Consider the following 25,456-nt stretch of genomic DNA (forward strand, 5'->3'; position numbering starts at 1 on the left):
AAGCTAAGTGTTCCCAGTAGGACTGGATCAGCACTCTTGAATGGGAGCACCGGTACCTTACAATCCCCCCCCCGAGGATCAATAAAGTATTTCTGATTCTGATTCTGATCAAATTCAAATCAAACTTTTAGTGAACTCAACAAGGCTGATAATAGTTTACCATAAAAGCAAACTGCACCCGACACATGGTGGGATGGTTTTCTGTCACAAAGCAGAATTTAATATCTGAAATTTGTCTACATTCTTCTTACCGTCTATTCTGAAAAACATATTAAGATGGGCTGATATAAACTATTAATCTTGATTATAAACGATCAAGTCTTAAATAATGTAAAGACCATTGGCTGTATGCTTTGCTAAGGTTGAAGGTTGTACACACCACTAGTGTAGCAATAAATACTGAGACAACAACACAGTAGTTAAATTAACACAGCAAGAAACACATTTAAACTGCGCTTGTTACATTTTTTGAAGTGACACACAAACAGAGATGATATCTAGTTTGTATACCACAAAAAAAAGAACAGGAAAACCATGACAATCCCACCAAAGCTTCTACAAGATCTATGCATTTAATCTAATCTATCGTCCGGATGCAAAACTCAGCAACTCAGAAAGAATCCGAACCTTCTCCTCCTTTTATCAAAGAGTTATTTGCAACCCTAACGCAGGAATCTTTGATCTAAAAGGAAGGTTCTGTGGTTCAAGGTTTTGTGGCACAAAACAGGAAACAGGAGGGTTAGGGTTAGGGTCACGCAATAAAATCGCAACATGCAAACAAGAAGAAGCTCTCATTTGAGCAAGAACAGAATCCAAAGGAGGGAGTCCAGGAAGTTGTTTTGTTTTGCTGTGCAGCGTCTAAAGAAACTGAATAATATCACCACAGACTAAACAAGACAGGAGGTGCAGTGGGAAGATAGTCTTACCATGACTGATTGAGTGAGGGAATGTGTGAGGGAGTTACCTTCTGGATCAATGAGGTCCACATTCACTCAGCATTTAATGGACAGTTAAACTGAACCTCTAGTGAGACACTTCCGCTCCACATTGCACCTAGTTGCCAGAGTTGAATCTGCCAGTGCAAAAAACAAACAAAGCAAAAATAGAAGCAGAATAGGGATGAAACGCTTGTTTAAAGATGTGCAAGACGAATTGCATCCAAGAATATAAACCGTCCATACGTGTCAATGTGTAACTCTGTGATAGTCCCGTTTTCAGGACTCACAGTGGACGAGTACCAACAGTGCCCTCTAGTTTGGCTGTAATCAGCACTCTCAGGTGGACGCCAGCCCCTTTTTTATATTACAATCTTCCTTTTTTTCCTCGGCAGATCATAAAAACAACTCTGTCAAGTAACTCTGAGACTTCTGAGGGGCTTAGTGACCATTTATGAGACTTTGACATGTCTCAGCAGGAAAAACACACGTGTGAATGATGGCTGGATTCCAGTTTCAGTTTCAGGGTCTGGATATTGTGCATGTTGCCTCACTGTCACAATTGTTAATATTATTAGTAAGACCCGTGCTTTTCCCACTATTACAAGTCAACATTTCCAAACCCATTTAATGCGTTATATTAAAGAGTTAAACACACACATGAAGCTTCTACCAGGTCAACAAGTGGTGTCTTTGAAATAACTTCCCATGTGACATTACACACACATGACAAGAGTCCATGGACATTTTAAAAAAACATTTTTGGTGTGTCAGCGTCAGCCACTAAGAATGACACAGAACCAGTTTGTTCATTTCCTGTTCGGTGGCTGCATATACATGTATTAAGAAAAATCCCGTAAACACTCATAGATCTTGATCTGTCTTGATCAGTGAGTGCAGGGGAAGACAGTGGCGCTATCTGATGAGGATGACGATGAAGGGAAGAACGGATTCGTATTTTTAGACTCAGTTTGAAGCTCAGGACGACGGAGGACACACACGGACAACAGCTTCTCTTCCGACGGACTACAAGAAATTGGGTGTGTATGCACATTTTAGTGTACGTAGGTTTGTGTGTGTATGAGATAAACAAAGCACATGTAGACTTTACCTATTAACTCAGACAACTACTATTTTATGAGGTTTAATAATAAAATAAATAAGAACTTTGGAACTTACACAAACCTCAAGTCTTTTATCTTTAATCTTTACTTACAGTATTTGTTTTTGAATATCTGATTTGTCAAGTCTCTTATTTTCTTGTTAATAATCTCTTGTGTAACACATTGCATCTGTTTGTATATAATGAACGAAGGTACGTTTTATCCAGATGCCAATGTCTACTGGTTGCTCAAATTTGGCGCAATCGCTATGCAGTTTTGTGGTAAAACACTTTCATCAGTTCAGATTAAAGTGAAATCATATTTTTCTTTGTTTTGAATGTGAACAGGATCCAGTAGTCATTTGTTTGGAAAAGCCACAATCATTTAAAAGTTATACGCAGTTGAATACCTGTTTTCAAATTGAACCACTACTGAACACTTAATCTTGAAATTTAAAGTTGAATTTGAAATCACCAACTACAAATTACACAGGTACAAAAGAGGGACATTCAAACCACACAAATGATTAAATAGATCCGAATCCTCAAACTTCTGCTGTGAAAAACAATCTTCGTGTTCAAGTTGATCATGTTTTTCTTCCTCCTGCAGGTCAACCGGCTATGGGTGGCTTCTCCTCTAAAAGAGCCTTTTTCTGGCAAAGGAAGAAGAAGGCGCCTCTGAACAAAGCCTGGAGTCAGCTGAGGGGGGCGCTACCCAATAAGAAACGCAAGAAGAAGAGAGCTCTGTCACTGAATAAACTGAACCTGGATAACCTGAAGAGGGAGAAGCGTTCCCAGAAGAGATTCTTCTCACTGTCAACAGACAAGAAAGAGCCGACATCGCTGAAAAGATTCTCTCTTGGTAACACAAGGAAGGAGTCGATGCAGACTGCCTCACCGGGAAGGAGGGAGGACAGAGGAGGGCTGGGGAAAGTAGGAGAGCAGATAAAGAGGACATTTTCTCAAGAACCTAAGAAAGGGCTCAGCACTTAACAAGAGGATGTGTCTCCCTCTGTGAACCTGAAGGACAGGGAGGAAGAAAATCAGACAAATGGAGCTACAGTGTCTAAAAAGAGACTCCACTCGTCAGCAAATGGACAATTTAGAGAGAGAGAACCTTGAATTTGGCAGGAAGACAAAAGAAAGGATGTCAGTAAACAGGCCACAGGAGAGTCAGAGAGATAACATGTATTCAAAGTTTTTAATGGCGTCACTGTCAGTTACTGAGGGCACATTATCACGGCTGAAAACGAGACACAGCAAAACAAAACACAGCGTTACACTCATAAAGGCTCTTTCCTATCAACACCCTGGTGTCAGTTTTACTCATTAACATAAACCAGCTGCAATGTATTTGCCATAAAGCCTCATCTCGCACTGCTCGTTCAGTCACGCTCGACAAAAAGGTTCATTTAAAAAAAAAACCCAAAACATTTCTGATATTGAAAAATGACAAGCTTGATTTCCCTTTCATGGTGTTTTTTTTTTTTTTTTTTTTTAGTTGCCTCTGATGGCAAATCTGCTTAAGTGCACTAAATACTGTACATAATATCCACAATTATAATGTGATCATAAATAATTGATTCTATATCACAGACAATTTACAAAAAGGAGTATTGTGAGGATCCAGCACAGAGACAGTTTACATGATGCAAACACCACAGTGTTAGCAGCATCCAGCGCCAAAAACAACAACAACAAAAAACAAATAAAAAACAAAAGCTTGAGGACGGAGCAGCTTATAGCACACGGTTTATAACTGCATATAAACTGTTTGAGTTTTAACCACAGCAGAGGCTGAGATTCGGGTCTCTTCCACTTTAAGGGTCATCTGACGTCATACACTTAAAATATTTGCGTAAAAACTTTAAATATCCTTAAAATCTGACAACAATCGAACCAGAATCATAAACCCAAGACGCTTTCCACATGAATACTTTAAAACAAGGTTATACACGCTAACCAAGGCTTTATTAATGTTAATAAATCGTTTATTTACACCGTTAGATCAGTAATAAGCCTTTAATAAGAATAACTAATGGGTTGCCAGATTGGTAAAAATCCCTTTTGGTTGGCGTTTATCCACTTTCAGCGTAATTTGCTGCCTTTTTGGTTAGCGCTTCACTAACAACGATCAAATAAAAGGTGTTTGGATCATACCTGTGATTGAAAAGCAGCAGCAGTAAATATTAAGTTGTTAAGAACTGGATTGTGGTCTGGATGCTCGGCAGCTTTGTGGGTGGCCAAGACGTCCGTACGAGCTGTATTCCTGCATGAACTGAAGAGCTTGTTAAAACACAGGGCAGGTTACACAACCTGGCAACCCAAATGTTGTTGTTTATAATAGCCTGTGACTGACCAATAAAACACTGGTAAATTGTTTATCAACCATTAACAAATCCATTAGTTACAACGTATAACCAGCAGTACAGAGTGGTGCTGGTTTCCTCCGTGAGCCTCAGTGGCCTTTGACTGCATAAATGAACTCTTCAGTGATTCCATACATACTCAGTTGCCAGTTTATTATTAGGCGAGATAAAACTAATGCAGTCTAATGCAACAATCCAACAATAAACTATATTCATGAAGGTTATAATGTTCAGTTTTTGTTTGAACAGTTTGAGGTGTTGATTCAGCTGTAGGATCATTTTGACGTGTGCAGTTGGAGTTGTTACACTGCGTTATACTGACAGTACATACCCCATATATTTCAATGAGGGTTGGCTAAATAACAGACACTCTGCTCTGTATAATGCAAAACAATCGAATCGAAAACAATTTCAACATTAAAACCTTCACGGAGGATTTACTGCAGGACTGTATTGGACTGTTTTAGCTCAGTGAAGCTAATAAGCATGCACATTAATCCATCATGAGGATATTATTAAAAGTCCTTTGTGGCAGAACCTATTACTTATATAACTTGATGGCACTCAACAGAGCACATATTCCTGCTTTGCGACCGTTTCCAGGTCTTTTCTTCCGTGCACTGCCAGCATGTCCCAGTTGTTCAGCAGCCCTTAGTGCTGGCGGTTCATTTATGTCTCAACGGGAAATGAGCTCTCCAATGTCCCCCCATGTTGTTTAAATGGCCCAGTAATGGAGGGTGTTCCTCCTTATGTCTATGTCGATGTCGTAAAAGTCCAAAAAAAAAGAAAAAAAGCATGCCGCTGGCTGAGGAAAAACGGGCCTTCAGGCTTGTTTATGTGAGCATACACAGATCAGTAAATTTCAATGTCAAGTGTGTGTCTGCATGTCTCGAGTGTGTTGAAAGTTTATCGTTGTTTAATTCCACTTTTCTGAAGAGACAGCCGTGTCTTCTGAGCCTTCGCGGATAAGAAGCGCCCCGTTGCTCCTCTCCATCAGATCGGCAGTACGAGACTTATGGTTCTACAGAAAGATAAGAAGATGTGGCCAGAGTTGAAATGAGGTAAGGAATCAGGGAGAGGGGAGGGATAAAAAAAAAAAAAATAGGGAATGGGGATTAGGTGCAGGAGAAAGTAACAGGCAGTGAAAGAGAAAGGAGAGAAAACGGGGTTAGTCATGTCCAAACTAGCAAAAAGAGCGAAACAAGCTGAGAGAAACGGACATGAAAAACATGTTTATCCCTGAGAGAGTGTTTTCACACGATCCGACATGAAACCAAATGTAAATTTCACTGGTTGTCACAAAGAAGCAAATCACGCCGAAAAGCAGACGAAGCAGGCAGACAGACATGACCACACAACTCACAGATGAAGGCAGATTTATGCATTTATTCATATTAGGTGTGACAGTTTGTACAAAAATAGACCCTAAATAATATGAAAATGTTTCTCAACTGTCTAAACAATATCAACAGTGATATATAGCTTTAATAATAAGAAAATGAGTATCAACAAGGTGATTTATCCAAAATCTGAAGGCAAAGAATATAGTTTGAATATACGGTTATCCCTTTAATAGCTTCTTGAAATGGTATTCCCTTTAAGAGTACTTATAGTTAATGATTTGCTATCATCCATAAATGTCCAACTTCCTTTTAAATTGTGTGAATCACTGCATATTTTACTATCAACACACGGAGAGGGCCAATGCAAATGTGTCCTAACCATCTCGCTCCTGCCTCCCCTCCTGTCAGTCCTCCCATCTAATCTTAATGTCACTCACAACAGATATGCAAAACAATGTTTCCGTGAATCAGTGTATACACACACACTCTCACAAGACCACACTCACTCATGACTGCACTTCCTGCTTGCAGCAATAACAGGGTGTGTGTGTGTGTGTGTGCGTGCGTGTGCAAGAGAGAGGGATGTCATTCCCCAGTGCATGCCTCCAACATACACACATACCAGAGTAACAAGTCAGAGGAAATGTGGCAAGGAGCACGACCCACTCCAACCACAAGCACACATCTGGACTGGTTTAAGACTGTACAACATGAGCACACAATCTAGACACACACACACACACACATTAGCAAACAGCACAGAGAACATGGAAATGTGGTGCTCCCTATAAACTAACTAGTGATCGCATAAAGCAACAGGGCGACAATTCCCGGCATTTGGGTAATTCCAAAAGAAAAACCTGTTTACAGTACGAGGCAGTGAGACCATTAAAGGCCCCGTTTTATGAGATTTGAGGAGGAGGTTTAATCAAGGTCACTCCTTGTTTTGCTGAAGTTTAGCTCGTGGAAAGTTGAACATTTTGCCTGGATAAATGTACACATGTAAGGAATTCATATTTGTGCCTCAATTCTCAGTGCATGATGGGACACAGATTATATTTTGTAGAGAAATTATCATCATACAAAGACCAATAGTGACCGATACTCAAGATTGGAGACAGAAACAGCCGATCAGAAATGGCCGACTCCAACGCTACGATTGGCTGACATTGTGGCACACTGTAACTCTGTCAGGTTGAGCAACTGTGCAGGCAAACTCATGATGTTATGAGCAGCAGAGACACTGAGAAAGGAAACAGAGAGCGCAAATAAGCAAAACTGTGTGAGAGGGGATTATTGTGCACCTGACAGGAAACGATACTAGACTGTTCTTGTTCACTACAAAATCTAACGTTTGTGGGTGCAAATGTGCTCAAAAATGTCCCGTTCTGTGCCCAGAATTGAGACACATATGATGCCATACATACAACAAAGAGCGTCGGGATGCCTGTAACTACAGTCAAAGTCCAGCAAACACAAAAAGAGTTTTCTCACCAAGAATCAATCTGAATACGCATTTTTACTTCACTACTCTCTCAGTTTCTATGTTCAGCTCAGGGGAGTGAAAGGCACAGATGTTTTGGCCGTGAGTTCTAAAGTGTTGAATAGTCCTTCAGCTTCAACGTGAACAATATTTCAGTGGTCTCATCAAACGTTCAGCAACCTATTTTAGCTGGACGTAGCTGGAAATAAAGTGACGGACACTGTTGGTGACATGTTGAAAAGTTCAGGCCTCAAGTGGGAAGAAAAAGGGCGACCGCTCTGAAACTGACCCTTCCCCCAATCCACACCCCGATTAATCAAATGGTTAATGACAAAACATTAATCGCCCACAATTTTGATCAAATGCTTCAAATCTTTACAGTTATTTATTCAGCAATATTGTCAAATGAGGATTCGCTTATTTTTGTAAATTAAATATCAAAAAGAAGAAGAAATGGCTGCCGTCATTTCCCAGAGCTGTATTGAGTTTTGGCCATTATCTGACATTTTATAGACTGAGTGAGTAATTAAAGCATTTAGACACATTAATGAACAATAAAAAAAAAAGCCCTTTCATTGCTCTTTCTTTAGACCTGTAATGAGATTTCAAGTGCTTTCTGTCGCTGCCTCTTTCTCTCTGCTGGCAGCCAAACTCCACCAAACGCAAACAGATTTAAAATATCTTCAGATATACAGATATAGAATCACACGAGCGCTGAACATTGAAACTGAAAGAGCAGTGTGTTTCGTTTGAGTGTGCAGACGCTTTTTTCTTTTCTTGCTGGATGAACAAAAACACACAAATGTTGCCTTTTTATATGAAAGTGTCAAGTTCCCACATATGACTGATATTACGCAGTCTTTCCTGTTGTTATTCTATCACATTCAAATGACAGATTTCTTTAATATATTTCAGTTGTTTGTGTGTGAAACAGGAACGAACACACAAGAGATTCTGGTCTAGAACATACCAGATAACAGCTGTGATGCATGTACCACAGAGCAGCAGGATCTGCTGTCAATGCACTTCAAGGTTTGTTTTTTTCTGTGTAGGTTAACCAGTATTGAAGGTGTCGTGTCTGGTTCATGACACCTCTGAATTAACTGTTTGTTCTCTGCTTTCGTTTGTTCACCGATTCATGTACAGCACGTCGCTTTTTGCAACAGTGGCAGCACAGAGCTCAACAATGTGTGTTCATACACTGAGCAGTGCTGTCGAATAAGCAACATTAATTAACAGTTACATATCGTCTTCCACCACTCAACACAGTGACACTGCAGGACAATCATGTAAAAACACAGAGCACCTGAAAAGCAGAAGCGTGTTTGTTTATATTTGGTCAAAGCAGCGAATTAAAGCAGGACAGATATAAAGTTTCACTGTAATGACTTTACAGTTTTTCTGTGTACGACTATAGTACACAGAAAGTCACTTTCAAACAATAAATCATCACATTCGCATCTAATGATGAATCGGTTTTGTCGAGGCTGAGATTACAGTAATAACTATCTAGGACTAGGTTCATCATTTTAGTTTGACGATTTTCAGACACAAAAAAAGCATGCAATCTAAAGCTATTTTTGACTTGATTTTATGTCCCTGTGCATCCAAAATTTGTTGCATTTCCTGCTGCAAAAAGACGCTGACCATTGCAACTTACAATAAATGAGGAACTGAATGAAAAGTTCAGCTGAAAATCTAACAAAAGAAACACAGGGAGAAAATGGAAATGAGCTTCTTATTATGTTCTCTCTTTAAACCTACAATGGAGACAAGTGGTGAACATATATCAAGTTACGTTGCTATGTTAACAGCATACACACTGTTAGCAGACAGTTGCGTATTTACACGTCCAGCAGTCACAGAGCAACATTATCATTGATTTGGAGTCGCGTTTGTGGCCACCTGATGAATGTAAGTCCAATATTCACTCTCTTTTAGCTCTGTGTTTGGTCTCCACCAACTCTTGAGGGGAAATATCTGTCTCTTTAGCTGCTTATGATCACCAGATACTCATGTTTGGGTCTGTCTGCGGTTTTCTGCTGAGCAGGTGGTGTACAGTAGGTTTTTTCACTGAAAACAGCTGCTCGTGCAGTGGAGAAACGGTGCTATGAGAGCAGTGAGAGTCAAAAGTATATAAGTATAAAGTTGTGGGCGGACAGATGAACAACGAACTGAAACTCACTATAAAGCTCCGTTAAGTCGAGGGGAGCTGCAGATTCAGGTGATAATTCTCTGTCAGTTTATCACAACGGGCGACTCCTTTTACAAGTCACATTGTTTTCACAATTTAAATCACAAAGATACTTTGTTATTGTAAAAATGTCAGTTATAGCCGCTTTATCCAAGTTTAAAAAGAAAATTGCTGAAATTTCTGTTGTTTGGCACCTGGATGTTTTTACTTTTATTTATTTATTTTAAATCAGATTTCACAACGAGCCGCATTTAAATGTAAAGTTGTCAAGTCGGCCAAGTTGCCAGTTTGTCATTGTATAGCTGCGACACTGTCTGAGTGGTGGCTGTCATGCTCGTACTGTGTGATCAGTCCTTAGTGCGAGTGGTTGTTTTGTTTGTGACTGCTGTCGTCGGCTCCGTTGCTCTCGGACAGTACCTCTTGCTCCAGGGTGCTAAAGTGAACTCCAGAGTTGCCCTTGTTGCTGCCGCCCCGCCAGCACAGGCAGGACAGGATCTCCTTGAAGGTCCTCCTCATGTCTTTGTCCCTGAAGCAGTAGATGATGGGATTGACGAAGGAGTTGCACTCGGCCAGCACCAGGCAGTACTTCTCATAGCGCAGCACCTTACACTTGTCGCAGCCCAGACCGTCGAGCAGCAGCACCACGAGGCCGGGCGTCCAGCAGATCACAAAACAGCCTGACGGGGGAGGATGGGGGAGGGATCAAGGGTACATAAGGTCATTAGAAAACTTGTAATAACATCGGAAATCAACAAGAAAAGTCACCGATTAAAAAGGAGTAACTCAGAGAAAAGAAAATGAGCAGACAGTTTCTAAAGAATGTGAAGAAGTAGGGGGCTAGCTAAGGGAGAAGGGGAATGTACTGTAAATTCCTCTGTAGACAATGTGCACACACACACACACACACACACACACACACACACACACACATAACATGTCAGCATGTGGACTGGGTTTAGTCTGTATGATCAGATTTCATTATCATAATACTCGATTAGGCAGCTCAGGAATTCATTATGTGCACACATTCGCAGCACTAATATATGCACACGTACAAGATACAGACAGAAATGTGTAAACGATGTGGTAACACACACACTCACAATGTGTAATGCATTAATGCAGCCCCCAACCATAAGCTTAACTGTCACTACATGCTTAACCTCAAATGTTTAAAAAATAAATAAAATAAAAACAGCAGTTTGAAGACACGAGGAGCCAAAATGTCCCCACTTTACAAAAATGTCTCTCAAGGTCAAAAATTCAATTCATTCACAAACATAGTGTCATACGGGCAGGAGAGAAGCCGTTTCCTGTCACAGTAACTGAACTATGCAGCTCCCTGTCAGGGCATGCTCAGGGTTTTTCTCGCCCTTCTCACATGCCAAAGGTGCTGAATCCTGGCTGCCGAGCGACGGGAGAAAGACGTGTAACATTTTCAAAACTTGGAGGAATTTAATCGAATGTTCAAAATGCGTGAGCAGAAGCAGGGGAGGCTGGGAAAGAGAGCAGAGGAGCGAGGGAGCACGGCCAGTTCAGCAGAAAACGAAGAGTTGGCGGCAGAAGGAGGGAAGGAGTGAATGTGTGGGGGGGGATAAAGTCTGGTTTAACAAGCACAGACAAGCTGAGAGAGGAGCCTGCATGCCAGCCTATGTGTGCAGTCACAGGTGTAAGAGGCTGTTGGCGTTCATCATTTTATTCTGTGAAGATTCAGGCGAGCGTTTCCCCGAAAACTGCCGTTATCTCTTGTACAACTAAATGAGAAATATGGTGGTACGTGGTACAAGGTCTGTACAATTAAGGGCCCAGAAAAAACAATTTTCAGTCAGCTTCTTACTATGAGCTATGAGGTCCTACGTGATAAAAGTACCGCCAAAGTAAGAATGACAGTGGTTATTTCACTGGAGAGGTTTCTCTGTTTTTGTCTGGGCTTTTCTTCTAGACTTGAAGTGGGTGTAGTTACACTAACATCAGATTGGTTGACGGTGGTGTCACAGAAATAAGTGATCAAACTACATCCGAACAGTCCTCAAGAAGCTGTTGAGTTTGATTGATTTGCTTTTTTAAAAATCACAAATATTTACTATTATTAAGAAACACTTACAATTTAGGTGCTTTTCACTTTTTTACCAATTTGAACCAGATTATTTACAAAATGGAGCATATAGCTGAATTTTAGAGCAAAATCTGTCCTTGAACTACTGTTTCCAAGGTCAATTATGAACTCTAATGCTCAATAATATAAATAATCACACTTTTCATGCCGTGTTTGGGTGTATATCGTGATATTAGCAAACGCTTTTGAATTAAACGGCTGCATCTGAACCCTTGTCAAGTGTGCGTCATTACTCCCGTTTTCTCATAAAGCTCTAACTATTTTGTTCTGTGTTGTGTTTTCTGATGCCAAAGTGTGCCCAGAACCAGCTACTCCCCCAGATTGTCCGACATATGAGTGATTTTCTCTGTCCGAGTTACACTGGGCACACGTGGTTAATGACAGTTCTTAAAACTGCACGCTGACTCAATGTTTTCTGTCATGAATGAATCCACACGAGCACACACACTCAGTTGTTTGCACTTGTAGATTTCAGGGCCAGGCTACAAATGACAGCTGATCTGAAGAAATGACTTCACCAGACATACCGACGTTACTTAAATGAGGTCGGTGAGGGATTCAAGTTTTTGGGTTCACTGCCCAGCCCTTGATGTGTATAACTACTGTGTGCGCTTCCTCACCCAGGATCATGGAGACGGTCTTCATCAGGTTGAACACCGTCTCTCTGTGTCTCATCTGGGTGGTGTGCTGCGACATCTGCTTGCTCTTGTGCCTCACGTAGACAAAGATGCGGGTGTAGACGGCCAGCATGACGGAGAAGGTCAGCAGGTTGAGAAGGGCCCAGAACACCAGGTAGCTGCGGCTGTACATCGGCGCCATGGTGGAGCAGTTTTCCAGGTCGCACAGGCAGTGCCAGCCCATGGTGGGAACCAGGCCCATGACTATGGCCACCAGCCAGATGAACAGCATGATGATGAAAACACGCCGGGTGCTCATCTTACTGTGCAGCTGCATGTTGAAGATGGTTTGGTGACGCTCCACGGCCACTGCCAGGAGGTTGAGGACTGAAGCCGTCAGGCTGGTGTCGATCAGCCCCTGTCGCACAAACCACTGGTGCTTAGACAGCTTAATGGTCCAGGGACCAGTATGAAACATCATGTGGAGGTAGGAGACACCTGGGAAGAGGAAAGAGACAGTTTAATTACAGAGAAATTTCTACCGACCCAAGAGTGGGACAAACCTCTGAATGTTTGCAGTCATGCAACCTGAGGGTGCGATAAGCCTATTATAGCACAACCATTAGCAATACCAAAGTCCACAGATGAGGCGATTGTCTCACTAAACTTAACTTTGTATTTACAAGATCTCCAATTTCACTTTTAAAAAAAGACATGAGGTTTTAAATGTTCCATTCAGTTTCCATTAGCGTGCACCCACAGCTGCAGAAACAGTAGTGACAATATGGATATTAGGATATCATATATACTTACAGTATACAGTTAACACTGGGCCAACTAGTCTGAATTAATAAACCTTCAGCATTAAAAAGGTGCATTTCCCTTCTTACAGGCCCTGATCTCTTAAGGACATATAATGAGACTCATCAGCTGCATCTTCACACGCGCCATTGGACGTATTGATGCTGGTAAACCTGCAGATAAACCACTGTGCCATTTCCCAGAATCGACACTCACCAGCTCTCCATAAAAGCAACCATTTTATCACAGATGTTCCCCAGATGTGACGCTACACGACACAGCCTGTGCGTGTGTTGCACATTAGACATCACATATCTATGCTAAGAGAGGGTTAAACTCACAAAGTGCTGGGAGAGACACAAAAACATCCATGTTTGCATTACTGTGGTTGCATTACAACATTATTAAAACGCCACACGTTCTATTAATAACAAATGTTCTTCGCTATAAACTATGTTCACATTAGGATACGAGAAGTTGGAATAAGAGACGCACATGAAGTAAAACAATTGTACCTGAGAAGAGGTCTGCCAGAGCCAGGTTACCCAACAGGTAGTAGATGGGAAAGTGAAAGCGTTTGTTTTTTAAAATGGCGCAGATGACCAAAAGGTTGGAAAAGATGACGATGAAACAGACCGTCATGCCCAGAGTGACGATCACATAGTCACGTGTGCGCCAGTGGTCGCTGATGTTCTTGCCACTCTTCTCGTAGAAAAATTTGACGCTTCGGTTGAAGTAGCATCCCTCCGTGTCGTCGGTGAGCGTATCCATGTTGAGATATCCGCTGGGTGTGGGATCAGAGAAGAGTTGAAGAGGACGGAGAGGAGAGCAGCGTTGCAGACAGGAAGCAGAGGGGAAGGTCTAGGGCGCCATTCAGACTCGCCCTGGCTGGTGGGTTGGAGATCTGCATGCCATCAGCTGGACAGGTGAGGACTGAAGGGATCCCGTTTGAAGTCTGAGGCCTTCAAGGGACGGAGGTTTGGGACTCTGGATCCACTGGTCTCCAATCTGTGGAAAAATTGTTCAAAATCAGTTTAAGACAACAAATACAACCATGACTTCATTCCAAAAACAATGTATTAATGCTGAACGATGAACCAGATTAATTGTACTACTAACATTACCTAATTTATGCATATAACAATTAAATTGTGTGAATCTTAATTATTTAAACTGATAAAAAGCTACAACACTCAACAATATCCAGACGAATAACCAGCCAATCAGCCAACAGTCAAGTTCAGAGGTTCAGAGCATCAATCAGGACAAACAATACCATTCATGAACCATATGGCTGAAATCATCATAATATTATTGAGGATTAGAGTTGCCACTTTTTATTCAAACCAGTCAAGTCAATTTTAGTTATCTGGCCCCAAATCACTAGTTTGCTTTACAGTGTGTATATATGACAGCAACTATTTTGATTATCTTCGTTTCTCAGGGACACATGTGAAACGTTCTCTGGTTCCAGCTCCTCAAATGTTAAAACCTGCAGCTTTTCATTGTCTTACATGACAGTAAATTGAATATCTTTGGGTTTTAGACAAAACAAGACATCTAATGACATAAACCTTGGCTCTAAGAGACAGGCACTTTTCATTGTTTCCTTATGTACTATAGATCAAACGATTAAATCAAGAAAATAACTTGCAGATGAACCGATAATGATAATTATTAGTTGCTGTCCTAAAGTTGTAACAATCTAGAATTATCAGCCAGTGTTGGTGAGAAATCACAACAGAAAATATCGAATGCACTGATGCTTTTTGTGAAGTCCACCTCCACTCAACAGTGTTTTTCTTCACTGTCACTTCACTGTGCAGAGTGACGTACGTGCAGTTTCTCTCTCTCTCGTATGCAACATTACATAAGTGTGATGTGACAACATGAGAGAGTTGAGATTAAATCATTGAGGCCTCCAATGTGCGCCTGACTCTGTAGAGAACATTTTTTTAATTCACTGTCCATTAGAGCTGCAACGATTAGTCGATCGGAAAAAAAGGATTGCCAACTATTTCGATAATGTAGAAAATCTGCTGGTTCAGCTTCTTAAAAGTGAGGATTTGCTGCTTTTATATGTCATTTATGACCGTAAATGAGGAGTCTTTGGTGATTAATCAATAATGAAAATAATCTGTTCCAAGATTAAACTGTGTGAATTTTGCTAATCCCACTACAGTATACTGTGTGCCTAAATACACAAAGGGGCCAACTAACATAAATAAATAAATAAATAAATAAATAAATAAATAAATATAGTAAATGTATCCTGCCAAAGATGCCTTTTACTGGGTTTTTTGAATATAAAAAAGTAAATTATGCTTTTAAGCAAACAGCAAATACATATCTTACTCACAGAGCTGACGTGTTAAAGAATTTTGATCTCCATAAACCAGAAAATCCTGATAATCAGAAACAGCAGTTATCTGCATTATCATAATACTACTGAGCTCAATAACCAACTATCTCTGCGGACTGACGAGTCACGACAGGAACGAGGCTTTATGACTGCGACGCTGTAATTAAAACCAACCACAGCTCAGGGAAGAACTCTGCCTCCACTTCAAGACAACAAGTGTGGCCAACAACAACGCGCTTTAATCCTCTATTTACGGTAAACTTGTACAGGCCGCATGCTGCGTTTTGAGTCAACAACACTCCCTCACACATTCTCCATTTTCCAGCTAACGCCAGCGCAGCACGACGACACGCACTGTACCGTGGACTCTTGAGTTCAACTCTCTCTCAACAATGGAAACAGCAGAGCAGCTCCCTACAGTAGAGACACACCTCACAATTACACAATCCAGCTATGTAACTCAATCTCAATCCAAACACGCACAACACACACACAGGGAGGGAGCCTCAGTGACCCACTCTCCTACCAAGGGTGTACGGAGATGCCAAATCAAAAACAGAAAAATGTGGAGAGAGTGAGAACTTTAGAGGCTTGAGAATGAAATGATAGATGAGACACGAGTGCAGGAAAAGGGTTTGATCAAGGAAACAATGTAAATCTGTTGAGGGAGGTGAAAGAAAAGAGGAGCGAGAGAATTTGAAAGGACCAAAAAGTCAGAACAAGAATAAGTTTGTGGTGTGTGTGCATGCAATTGTGTGTCTGTGTGACTGTACAATGTCCACAAGTCCTCACCCGTGTCGTGCGCAGACAGGAAGTGAGAGACTGCAATGAAAAGTTTTCCCCCCCCCCCCCACTTCTCTTGCACACCGCCGGAGACACGAGCCGTCAATCAACGACTTGAACTACAGCTGACCTTTGACTGCAGACACTTTAGATCAAAGTCCACACAGTCGCTCCACTTCCTGTCCGCGTCAGGACATACCTGTGACCTCTTTACGGTTCAGTTTACCTTTCCAATTGTCTTTGTATCGATGTTACGATCACCGTCTTGTGCCTCAACTTTTTCATACTGCAAACATGCTGGATCACTCCAAGGTAAACACACAGGAAGTGCACGATGCCCGTCAAAACACACGCACCCAGTGTGTTCAATGTAAGCCCGCCCACCAGTGGCAGGTTGACTCTGATCTTTTCTCTCCTGATACCGATTTCAATACCTACAGAAGGACTTGTGTAAAGCCTGACAAATTGCCTCAAGTGGTGTCACTTCTGGGGGTGTGGAGTTCGAAAGAAGTTAATCAAGCTGATCACATTCACCTCCGCTACTGCACCTTGACTACGTCTTTTGTATACTTTGTAGGGTACCAACCGAAATGTGTCCATAGCTTCAAGATCAACTGTCAAGTAGTTGTTTTAAAATCAGACAGATTTATATAAAAACATTCATACAAACTTTAGATTGTATCTTTTTTCATTAAAGTTCGTGTGCGGCTGCTTGTCTTTAAACAACATTTAACATTTGAAAGCTTTGCGTGTAGAAAGAGGTTCATTAGTCAAAAAACACCCCACATGTTTTCATATATCATAAGCAGGTGTTCAGCCACCAGTCAAATGCTGACTTTCATCAGTGTGCACCCGGAGCCCAACACAGCCTTTGATCGTCCGTGCACTTTGCAAGACAATTGAAGCAGTCAAGTGAATTTGAATCTGTGCAACAAAAAGGTCACAGAACAACAAAGCTTGCGCTCATAGAAGAGCAACAAACCTCTAAGCGCCACACTTGATGCCATATAACGATCAAGCCATTCTTACAGGTTTCATGCTGCTCAAAACAGATGCACAAACACCAACTTCATGTCAGTGAGGCTGAATATACTGTGTGTCACCTATTTTTAATATTTGGTTAGGTGCAATAAGAACGTGTCCTTGGCTCTCGGTGGTGTGCGCATTTAGTAATTCCAGTCCTAAACAATTAATACTTCTTCTCAGGCACACATGAAACCAGTTGCAGGTTATGTGGCCGCAGGTTCGGGTCACATGCAGCTGTAATCACAGGATGTGGGACCACTGCAACCAAATTAACCCCCGTCTATTTAGCTCTGGTGTGACGAGAGCAGGATAATTGTAAAATACATTCATATTGTAATAATAAGGTTTCCAGACGCGACTGCATTCATTTGGCTTAAAAGAATAGTTGAAGTGTTTGAGAAATACGCTTATTCTTGCTGAGAGTTAGATGACTAGATTCTCTCATGTCTGTCTAGTAAATATGAAGCTACCACCAGCAGCCAGTTAGCTTAGCTTAGCATAAGGACAGAAACAGCTAGCCAGGCTCTGCCTACCAGAACCTCTGAAGCTCACTATTCAACATGTTATAGCTAAGCTGTCTAACCTGTACAAAAACCAAAGTGTAAAAGTGACTTCGGCTCTGAACTGTTGCCTGGCAACCAGCAGAGACTCCAGCGGCCACAAACAAGTCCAGCACACGTACCCGAATAAAATCGACACTACTACACCTCAGTTTTTGAACGTATGAAACAGATGAGATTTTGACACCATTTACCACAGAAGTCTATGCTAACTTCTGTCACAGCCAGGCTAGTTGTTTCCCTCCATTTCAAGTCTTTGTGCTAAGCTAAGCTATCTGGCTGCTCACTGTAGCCTTAAATTTAGCTTACACAAAATCAAGTGATATCAGCATTAGCATTGCTCGTTAAAACTTTGGGTACGTCCTAAAAACTTCTCACACCTCACTGTTTTTGTCAGTTTCTTTGGGAAAGGATTCACAGTTCAAAAGTATTTGACTCCTTGACTCTGGACACCAAGTCCACTGTTGGTGTTTTCACTCTGTGTGGCTCCGAGGGACTGCATTTGCATGACTGTGTGTTTTCATGCATCATATGTCTGTTTGTGTGTGAATGGACTGGGCTGAATCAGTAAACACCAGTTTGAATGCAAACCGGTCATTACCAGAGCAGCCACACCCGAATCTCCTCTTCTCCCTCCTCCCCTCTCTCTCTCAAACTAAAGCCTTACCACAGCAACTTCAGCCAGAAATTCTTTACAACAGGAAAGATTTACACCACACACCCATCTGACTAAAACCAATACTGCAGCGGAGGTAGTGTGTGTGTGTGTGTGTGTGTGTGTGTGACCTCTAATTCCAGGTAAAAACTGTAATTCTGCTCATCTCCTCAGGAGTACTCTCTCTGGGTGCATTTGTTTTAATTAACTGCCTCTTCTAAAGCGTCTCCATCCAGCTGTGAAGTTCGGACATGGTGCATAATGATCACCATTAGCCATTTTATCACATAGGCGCTGACACTTCCTGTCTCACCACACAAGGACACCAATGGGGTCGATCTACCGGAGAGGTCTTAACAGGAGACCCGATTGCACCAAAAGCCACAGAGTAAACAACACATTTATACACAACATGTGTTTTGTTGCTATGCATACAAACTACTGAATTAGGGATTTAAATGAATTACCTCATATCAAATCCTCTGGAGATGCTGTCACAAATAGAGCTCTGAAGCTGCCGTCTGTATTTTACCGTTGTGTATTTAAATCTCAGTAATCTCTGAGTAAACTGTATCGCAGTGACATTCATATTTGTCAGAATGAGAAATCTGCATTTACTGCAGGTGGTTCACCGAAAGTGAAGAAACTAAGAAAATAACGTCAATATTTCCCCTCATTGACTCAGACAACTGTCCCAGATCCTCCACATGCATATATGCGCAAATCATCAGAAAATGAATAGCCAACAAATATGATAATCAGTTCTTGTTTAAGTCATTTATCAAGCAGAAATCCCCCAAATTCTCCAGTTCAAGCCTTGCAATATGAAGATTTACTACATTACTTTGTTTTACATATCCCTGTAACTGGAATATCTTTGGGTTTTGGAGTGCTGGTTGGACAAAACAAGCATTTTAAAAAGACATCACCTTGGGCTCTGGGAACTTGTGATAGGCATATGGTTTTCTTTGTGGCCACAGGTAGCGTTGATTAGGATGCCGATGAGTGCCAATAAAATACCTGAGATTCAGTACAACACCAAAACAATAACTTTTTCTATATCAACTTTGAGGAACATTTTGTTAATGTTGAATGTAAATACAAGCAGTCGTACCAGAACTTTGCCTGAAAAAAAAGAAAAAGATTTAAATCTCATAAAATCTCATCAATGGACGGCAACAGTCAATGCCAACTTTGTGTAGTTTTAATTATGGTGCTACAGACACATTTGAGTCAGTAGCAATAAGTATTGAGGTTTGATAATCATCTCTAGTGGTGAGGTCATATTAGACAGTATTATATGAGAAATATAATGTAGGGCTGAAACAATTAGTTGACTAAACAATTACTTAATCAACAAAAAAAGAGTCAGTCAAAAAAATCATTTTGTCAGTTTCAGATTATAAATGTGAGGATTTGCAACTATTTTCAGTTTTATGACAGTAAAATTAAATATATTTAGACTGTTGGTCTGACAAAAAAAATGCCATTTGGACTCTAGGAGCTTTTTTTTTGTTTACCATTTTCTGACATTTTATAGACTAAACGAATAAAAATGAATCTAAGAAAACAATCCACAGTTTAATTGATAATGAAATGATCACTAGTTGCAGCTCTAAAGCCCCTGAATGAATTTACACTGTTCGAAGCTGAACAGTCAAACCTTCACAATGACAGGATTTATTGCAGGGCTGTTGTACTGGAGAGAGCATTAGATTGTGCGGGTAACTAAAAGACTTGTAACACCCACACTGTAAAATGTGAACCGTAAAAGCTTATCATGTTATTTGTCTATCTTGCTCGAAACCAGGACGCTGTGTGTGTCACCTAGGATGTGTGCTGTGGTTACCCCCCCCCCCCCCCCCCAAAAAAAGGGGAAATATTGGGACAAAAGTCGCCTGGCGGCATTACAAGATGGGATCACTTCTCATAAATGGTCACACTGACAGTGTGGAGGATGTTCAGGCTGTAATGAAGTCCAGACTCCTTCCACGCCGCTTTGAGACAGCGCAGATGCCTCAGCATGCTGATGAGAGTCCGGACCTCCGGGCAGGAACAATAAAGCTCACAAACACACTTCTCCAACAGCGCACATTCAAAACTCACAGCAGGGGCATTTCACACTAAAAGAAAAACACATGTTCAGGGGAAGATTTAAAAAAAAAAAAAATCTGAACTCACCTTTTCTCGTGTCTATGAACTCGTTTATCAAGTAAATCCAGATCCGAGTCCTCGTCGAGTTGAGGAACAATGTGCTGTCGTACCTGAGGTCACGTCCTGCGCACTTTCAACAGCACAAGGTGGGAAAAAAATGCGACAAAATAAAAAGAAATTATTGTGGGGTTTTTTTTTTGTCTGTTTCTATCGAGGCTCCATTCCGGTCTTTTTCTTTTCGTCCCACAAACTCAAACTTGGAGGACAGTCTCCGTCACCTGTGTTCGGACTTTTCCTGTGCTTCCGGTAGTTTGAGCGGTTACCTGTGCGCAGCGATCCGCGCAGTGAGTCCCAGGAGGGGCAGAAAGGGTGCGGCACGATCCTCCGCTGGTGCTGCTGCTGTCTTTCACAAAGGAGCGGGCTGGAGCTCTTTGGTATGCTGCTTCTGCCAACCTGAGCGCTTTGTGCCCGCCCCAACTGCCCCCCTGTTGGCTGAGGAGGCGGCAGAACAGCCAATGAGAGTGGAGCTGAAGAGTTATAGACAGTGCGGGCAGGGACGCTTTTCAGGCGGGTTTACGTGATTGTGACATTGACGGGAGGTGAATAATTGATGCCCAAGGTTAGCTGGAGGTTAGGACAATGCTTCTCTGTGTATTGTGTTGAGGTAGTACTGGAATATTGTGTATAGTTATACTAAAAGGACATTAATTTATTCAAGAGCTGCAAAGAGTACTGTACTTAAGTACAATTTTGAGGTACATGTACTTGCTGGAGTATATCCATTTTCTGTTAGCCTACTTTATACTGCTCCTGCACTTCAATTCAAAGGGAAATATTGTACTTTTTACTCTACTACATTTGATAACTTAATCATTTTTCAGATTCAGAAAGTAATCAGCTACAACATTAAAGTGATGTACTTCAATCCTGAGTGAAAGATGCAATGCCACAGTCGAAAAAAAACAAACTCTATGACTGAATGTAAACAATATTAGCAGTGCAAGTACTACAGTTCTGGTTGTAAAGACGTTTAGGTTCTTTTCATTTGTGAAAACCCCGTCTTTCCAGGTTTGGGGGTCAGTTTAATGACGGAAACAAATGACATGAGAGAAAAAGGCACAAGACAAATAAACAGATGATTTTATGAGTTTGTTAAATGTAAATTCCTTATGTGAAGAGTGACTGTGGTGTCCTGCTGGCCTCGTGGTTAAAATGCATAACATATACTCATGTAACAGCATCCCTGTTAACAGTGATGGGTCAGTAGATAAGAAAACATGTAAAGAACCCCACAACTGTGATTAAGTACAAGTGTTTTCCCACCGCTACGCGTTTCTTTAAATCTCCATGCGAGCAGCTGCAGTCTCTCCTTCCCCTTTTGTCACATAGCTTAACTAATCAGTTTCATGCTTTTAATCCCTTCAGTTTTCCGCATTGTATAAAAGAGTTGTGCGCTCATTGGTGTGTCATTTTTTGATGGAAATTTCATCCGTATGCCAACACTCTCCCTCTGTAGGTTGTAGCTGAATCTTTGGTTTTAATCTGGATGCTGTTTCCTTTTGTTTTGACATCAGTTTCGTTTTAATGTCACATTTTGTTAAAAAACAACCCGGGAGAGACGCTGTAGCTTTTTGGAGGGAAAGATTTGAAGCAGATGCTGTTACTTTGTGATCTCAGAAGCATTATAATTGATGATCAAATACATTCATTAGTTCAGGATTACAACCACATATTAGAGATATTGTTAGTTTATCTACTGAAGAAGTACTAATGCACAATCCTTCAGATGATACAAGTTCTATTGCAACAACCCTTTTTGTTCATCAGGCCTACTGACCTCCATCCTCATCACAACCAAATCTGCTTCTAGTACGGTACAGTAATGACAATGACAGCCACAGAAACACCACCACCAACCTCCAGCAACAATGGGCTGTCAGGCTCATCTTTTATTCAGAAGATGAGGGCACGAGGCCCACAGGCAGCCCAGTTCACCACCCCAGTGAGAGGGCAGAATCCAGAGAAGCTGACAAATGTCTGAAACAAAATGAAGCTGTATCTGGTTTGTTTTTCTTCCATAGTTTGGTACAGGACCACGAGAGATTAAGCTTTAGTTCCGGATGAGCTGTTTGCACTTGCGATTGCTGCAATAAGGTTTATGGAACGTCAGAGGCCTATCGGACGTGCAAACTACTGTCTCATAATGAGAATGAGCAGACAAAAGAAGGGAAAAGATAAGCGGGAAATAACAGGAAGATTGCACAGCAAACAGAGGTGGAGCAAGAGTGAAGAGGCAGGGTGGGGAAAAAGTCGATCGTTATGGTTTAGCAAGGTGGACCCAAACGCAGGACACATACGCAGGGGTAAGGTGAGATAAGGAGGATTTATCGTAGGGAAAAGGGGAAATGGAAGTGGAGAGACGAGGAGAAGTTGGCTGGCAGAAACAGAGGGCAGAGGGGCGATGGTTGATGGCAGATGAGGGTGAGTTGCGTGGGCAGGCTGGAGTAACCTTTGGGGTTAGCAGGCAGGCAACCAGGGAGGAGATGATCCACTAAGACACACAGGGAAAGACAACGAATATTACAAGGACTGAACACGAGGAACAGTACTTATATACACTGCACTGAGATACAAGCTCTGACTACCACTGAAGCTGCACCGACGATCTGGTTGATGAGGAGATGGACAGCAGGCAGGTTCAGCAGGTGTCCAGGAGAGTCAGAGAGGGACTCGCCTCGCCAACACCGAGAGAGACAGACGGGAGCGCAGGAGACACAGGGAAGGGGGAAACATGAGGAAACACAAAGGAAAATACTGAGGCACAGCCATGGCCATGACACGGACACTCTTTCCTGTTTACACAAACGGCCGAGTGTGTGTGAGTTAGCGTGTGAGAGATGTGACAGGCGTGTTTGTTCAACATGTACAATCTGCTTTCCTTATTAGGCAGGTTGCGTGTCTCAGTGTGTAGCCGATGTGTGCGTTCCAGCGGTCATAGTTTCCAGTTTGTTGCATCGGACCTCTCCATCCTCTTATTTCCTCTCAGTGTCACAGACAGCTGCCCTGAGGCTGCGTACGCTGTCGCCATGGCGACGAGGATGCTGATTGCCCTCCATGCCTTCCACACCTGTGTGTCACTGTACTTGACCAAACAAATCTTCCATGTTGGGCATAATACCCACCAGGCCAGGGTTACCAGCAGGCCAGAGCAATATACGATCCCATTTAAGGTTTGAAATGAGCTATCATTGCACCATAAATCATATCTTATGGCAGGTTTGTTTACCTATTGATCAATAAAATCCATTCAGAAATGATTATGACAATACCTCGGGTGATTTACGAGGCTCAATGGTGAACTTCATGGCTTTGAACTGACAGCATTAAGGCCTGAGCAAAACAGCATTTAAAACGGGGAAATGTGGCTCTGGCTGTGGTCACTCTTTCGTATAGTTTCCTTTTTCTTTTGTCATGAGGTACAAAGACAGTTTTTCTGTCTCACTTTCCCACCCAAAACTACAACAAAGATGTCTGAGTTGTTTATTAAAATTATGTAGAAATTATTTGAGTCACCTGTTGCAAAACGTCTCCAATCACAGTAAATACACGATAAGCAGTAAAAGGAAGAGTTTTACGATAATGCAACATATAAATTGATACTACAGCATACTGAAGATATACTGACATAAAAAAAATCACATTCTTTATGAAGAACTCTTCATGCTACCTCTTGCAGTGGCAGACGCTGGACATTTTAACCATTTATCCATTACTATGAGCTATTTCAACTGTACTTTTAGCTTGTTTACCCTGCCAGCTATTCCAACTATTTATCCATTCATTTTAGCTTGCTAACTATTTCAGCTTCTCCTATCCAATGATCATAACTGGCAGCTACCAAAGATTCTAAAGATCAGTTTTTCAAACCAATGTTTTTGTTTATTTTCCTCTTTAGCACAAATATATGAATATATGTCTTTTTTTCAATATTTTTCACTGCAATAGCTGGAGCTGGCATGATACGATTGAGAGGTCAACAACAGCCACCTGGACCTTGGTGAGATTGTTTTGTCAACTGTTGTTTCCAAGCTCAAGACAAGCTTTCAATCTCAACAAGTTTTTCTACTATAATGAATTTTAAATGAATATTAATTTATCTTGCCGTCCCTTGTGCGAAGGCCAAAGCCCCGCAGAATAGATAATGTACAGGTGCTATTTATGTAACCAGGGGTCCATAAAGTAGTGATGAAACAACAGAGCCAAAAGGTTATATCAAAAATGAGTGCTCTGTTACTAAAAAAGCCAAAGCAGACAAAAGGAAGTTCTATTTTAGAACAGGAAGCAGAAAAAGGAGGAAAAGGAAATGTTGCATGGATCCCAAGACAACAATGGAGCAAAAACGGAAGTGCTTCAGAGTGATTTATCGAGGAGGGCGTGGACATTTTCAACCAGTGTGTGGTGAAACGGCAGAGCCGGAGCGGGAAGGCCCAGTCAACAGCAGAATGACAGCCAGATCACCTCCCACGGGCGACCATGTGCACCATAAAACAGGAAAATCAAGAGCATGAGAGCACGTTGCGTGTGAGCAGCAGAATGTGTCAGCGAGTGTGTATAAGTGTGTGTTTGTGAGAATTATGTGGGGTCTTGTGCAATGTGTTCAAGGCTGAACTGAGACTGTTTGTGTTTGGGTGTGCATAAATCACATATGGAGTTGTTTATCATCATCTGGCATCGATTTTGGGAGGGCCTTGATGTCCCAATGATTGTCCTCATCAGTAATCTCCACCCCCCACCGCTCTTGATGCCCTTAACGGGAAGACTGCAGCAGTTCTTACTCAGTCTGAGTGTGGAGAGGAAGCCATACATGTTCATTACAAAGCTGCTGTGGAACTGTACGTTTGTAAATCATCTCCACCGCCACGTTTTTCTGTCTCAACAGATCGTCGCAGTTCCCAA

The 25,456-nt window shown here is 41.6% G+C and overlaps 1 protein-coding gene and 1 long non-coding RNA gene across 2 annotated transcripts; one reads left to right on the top strand and one right to left on the bottom strand.

Moving 5' to 3' along the window:
* Positions 1 to 1,796: 1,796 nt before the first annotated feature.
* On the top strand, positions 1,797 to 4,419 carry LOC139297992 (uncharacterized). The gene is made up of 2 exons (XR_011598489.1): positions 1,797 to 1,975; positions 2,648 to 4,419. It is a non-coding gene; the product is annotated as an uncharacterized lncRNA (long non-coding RNA).
* Positions 3,225 to 20,884, bottom strand: lpar2b (lysophosphatidic acid receptor 2b). Its single transcript, XM_070920779.1, has 5 exons — positions 20,528 to 20,884; positions 13,476 to 13,968; positions 12,163 to 12,657; positions 9,844 to 10,103; positions 3,225 to 5,427 (listed from the first exon to the last, which is right to left on the bottom strand). The coding sequence occupies exons 2-5, from the start codon at positions 13,729 to 13,731 to the stop codon at positions 5,323 to 5,325; spliced, it is 1,116 nt and encodes a 371-aa protein (XP_070776880.1). The 5' UTR covers positions 13,732 to 13,968; positions 20,528 to 20,884; the 3' UTR covers positions 3,225 to 5,322.
* Positions 20,885 to 25,456: the final 4,572 nt, after the last annotated feature.

The sequence above is a fragment of the Enoplosus armatus genome, chromosome 2, assembly GCF_043641665.1.
Source record: "Enoplosus armatus isolate fEnoArm2 chromosome 2, fEnoArm2.hap1, whole genome shotgun sequence".
Classification (NCBI taxonomy): domain Eukaryota; kingdom Metazoa; phylum Chordata; class Actinopteri; order Centrarchiformes; family Enoplosidae; genus Enoplosus; species Enoplosus armatus.

Bases quoted from the DNA above. Each gene is read 5' to 3' on its own strand.
- lpar2b (XM_070920779.1), bottom strand. From the start codon at position 13,731: ATGGATACGCTCACCGACGACACGGAGGGATGCTACTTCAACCGAAGC. The intron at 12,658-13,475 runs GTACAATTGTTT...TCCTCTTCCCAG, and splicing joins TCTGGCAGACCTCTTCTCAG to GTGTCTCCTACCTCCACATG. The intron at 5,428-9,843 runs GTACTGTCCGAG...ATCTTTCTGTAG, and splicing joins TTAGCACCCTGGAGCAAGAG to AACCATAAGTCTCGTACTGC.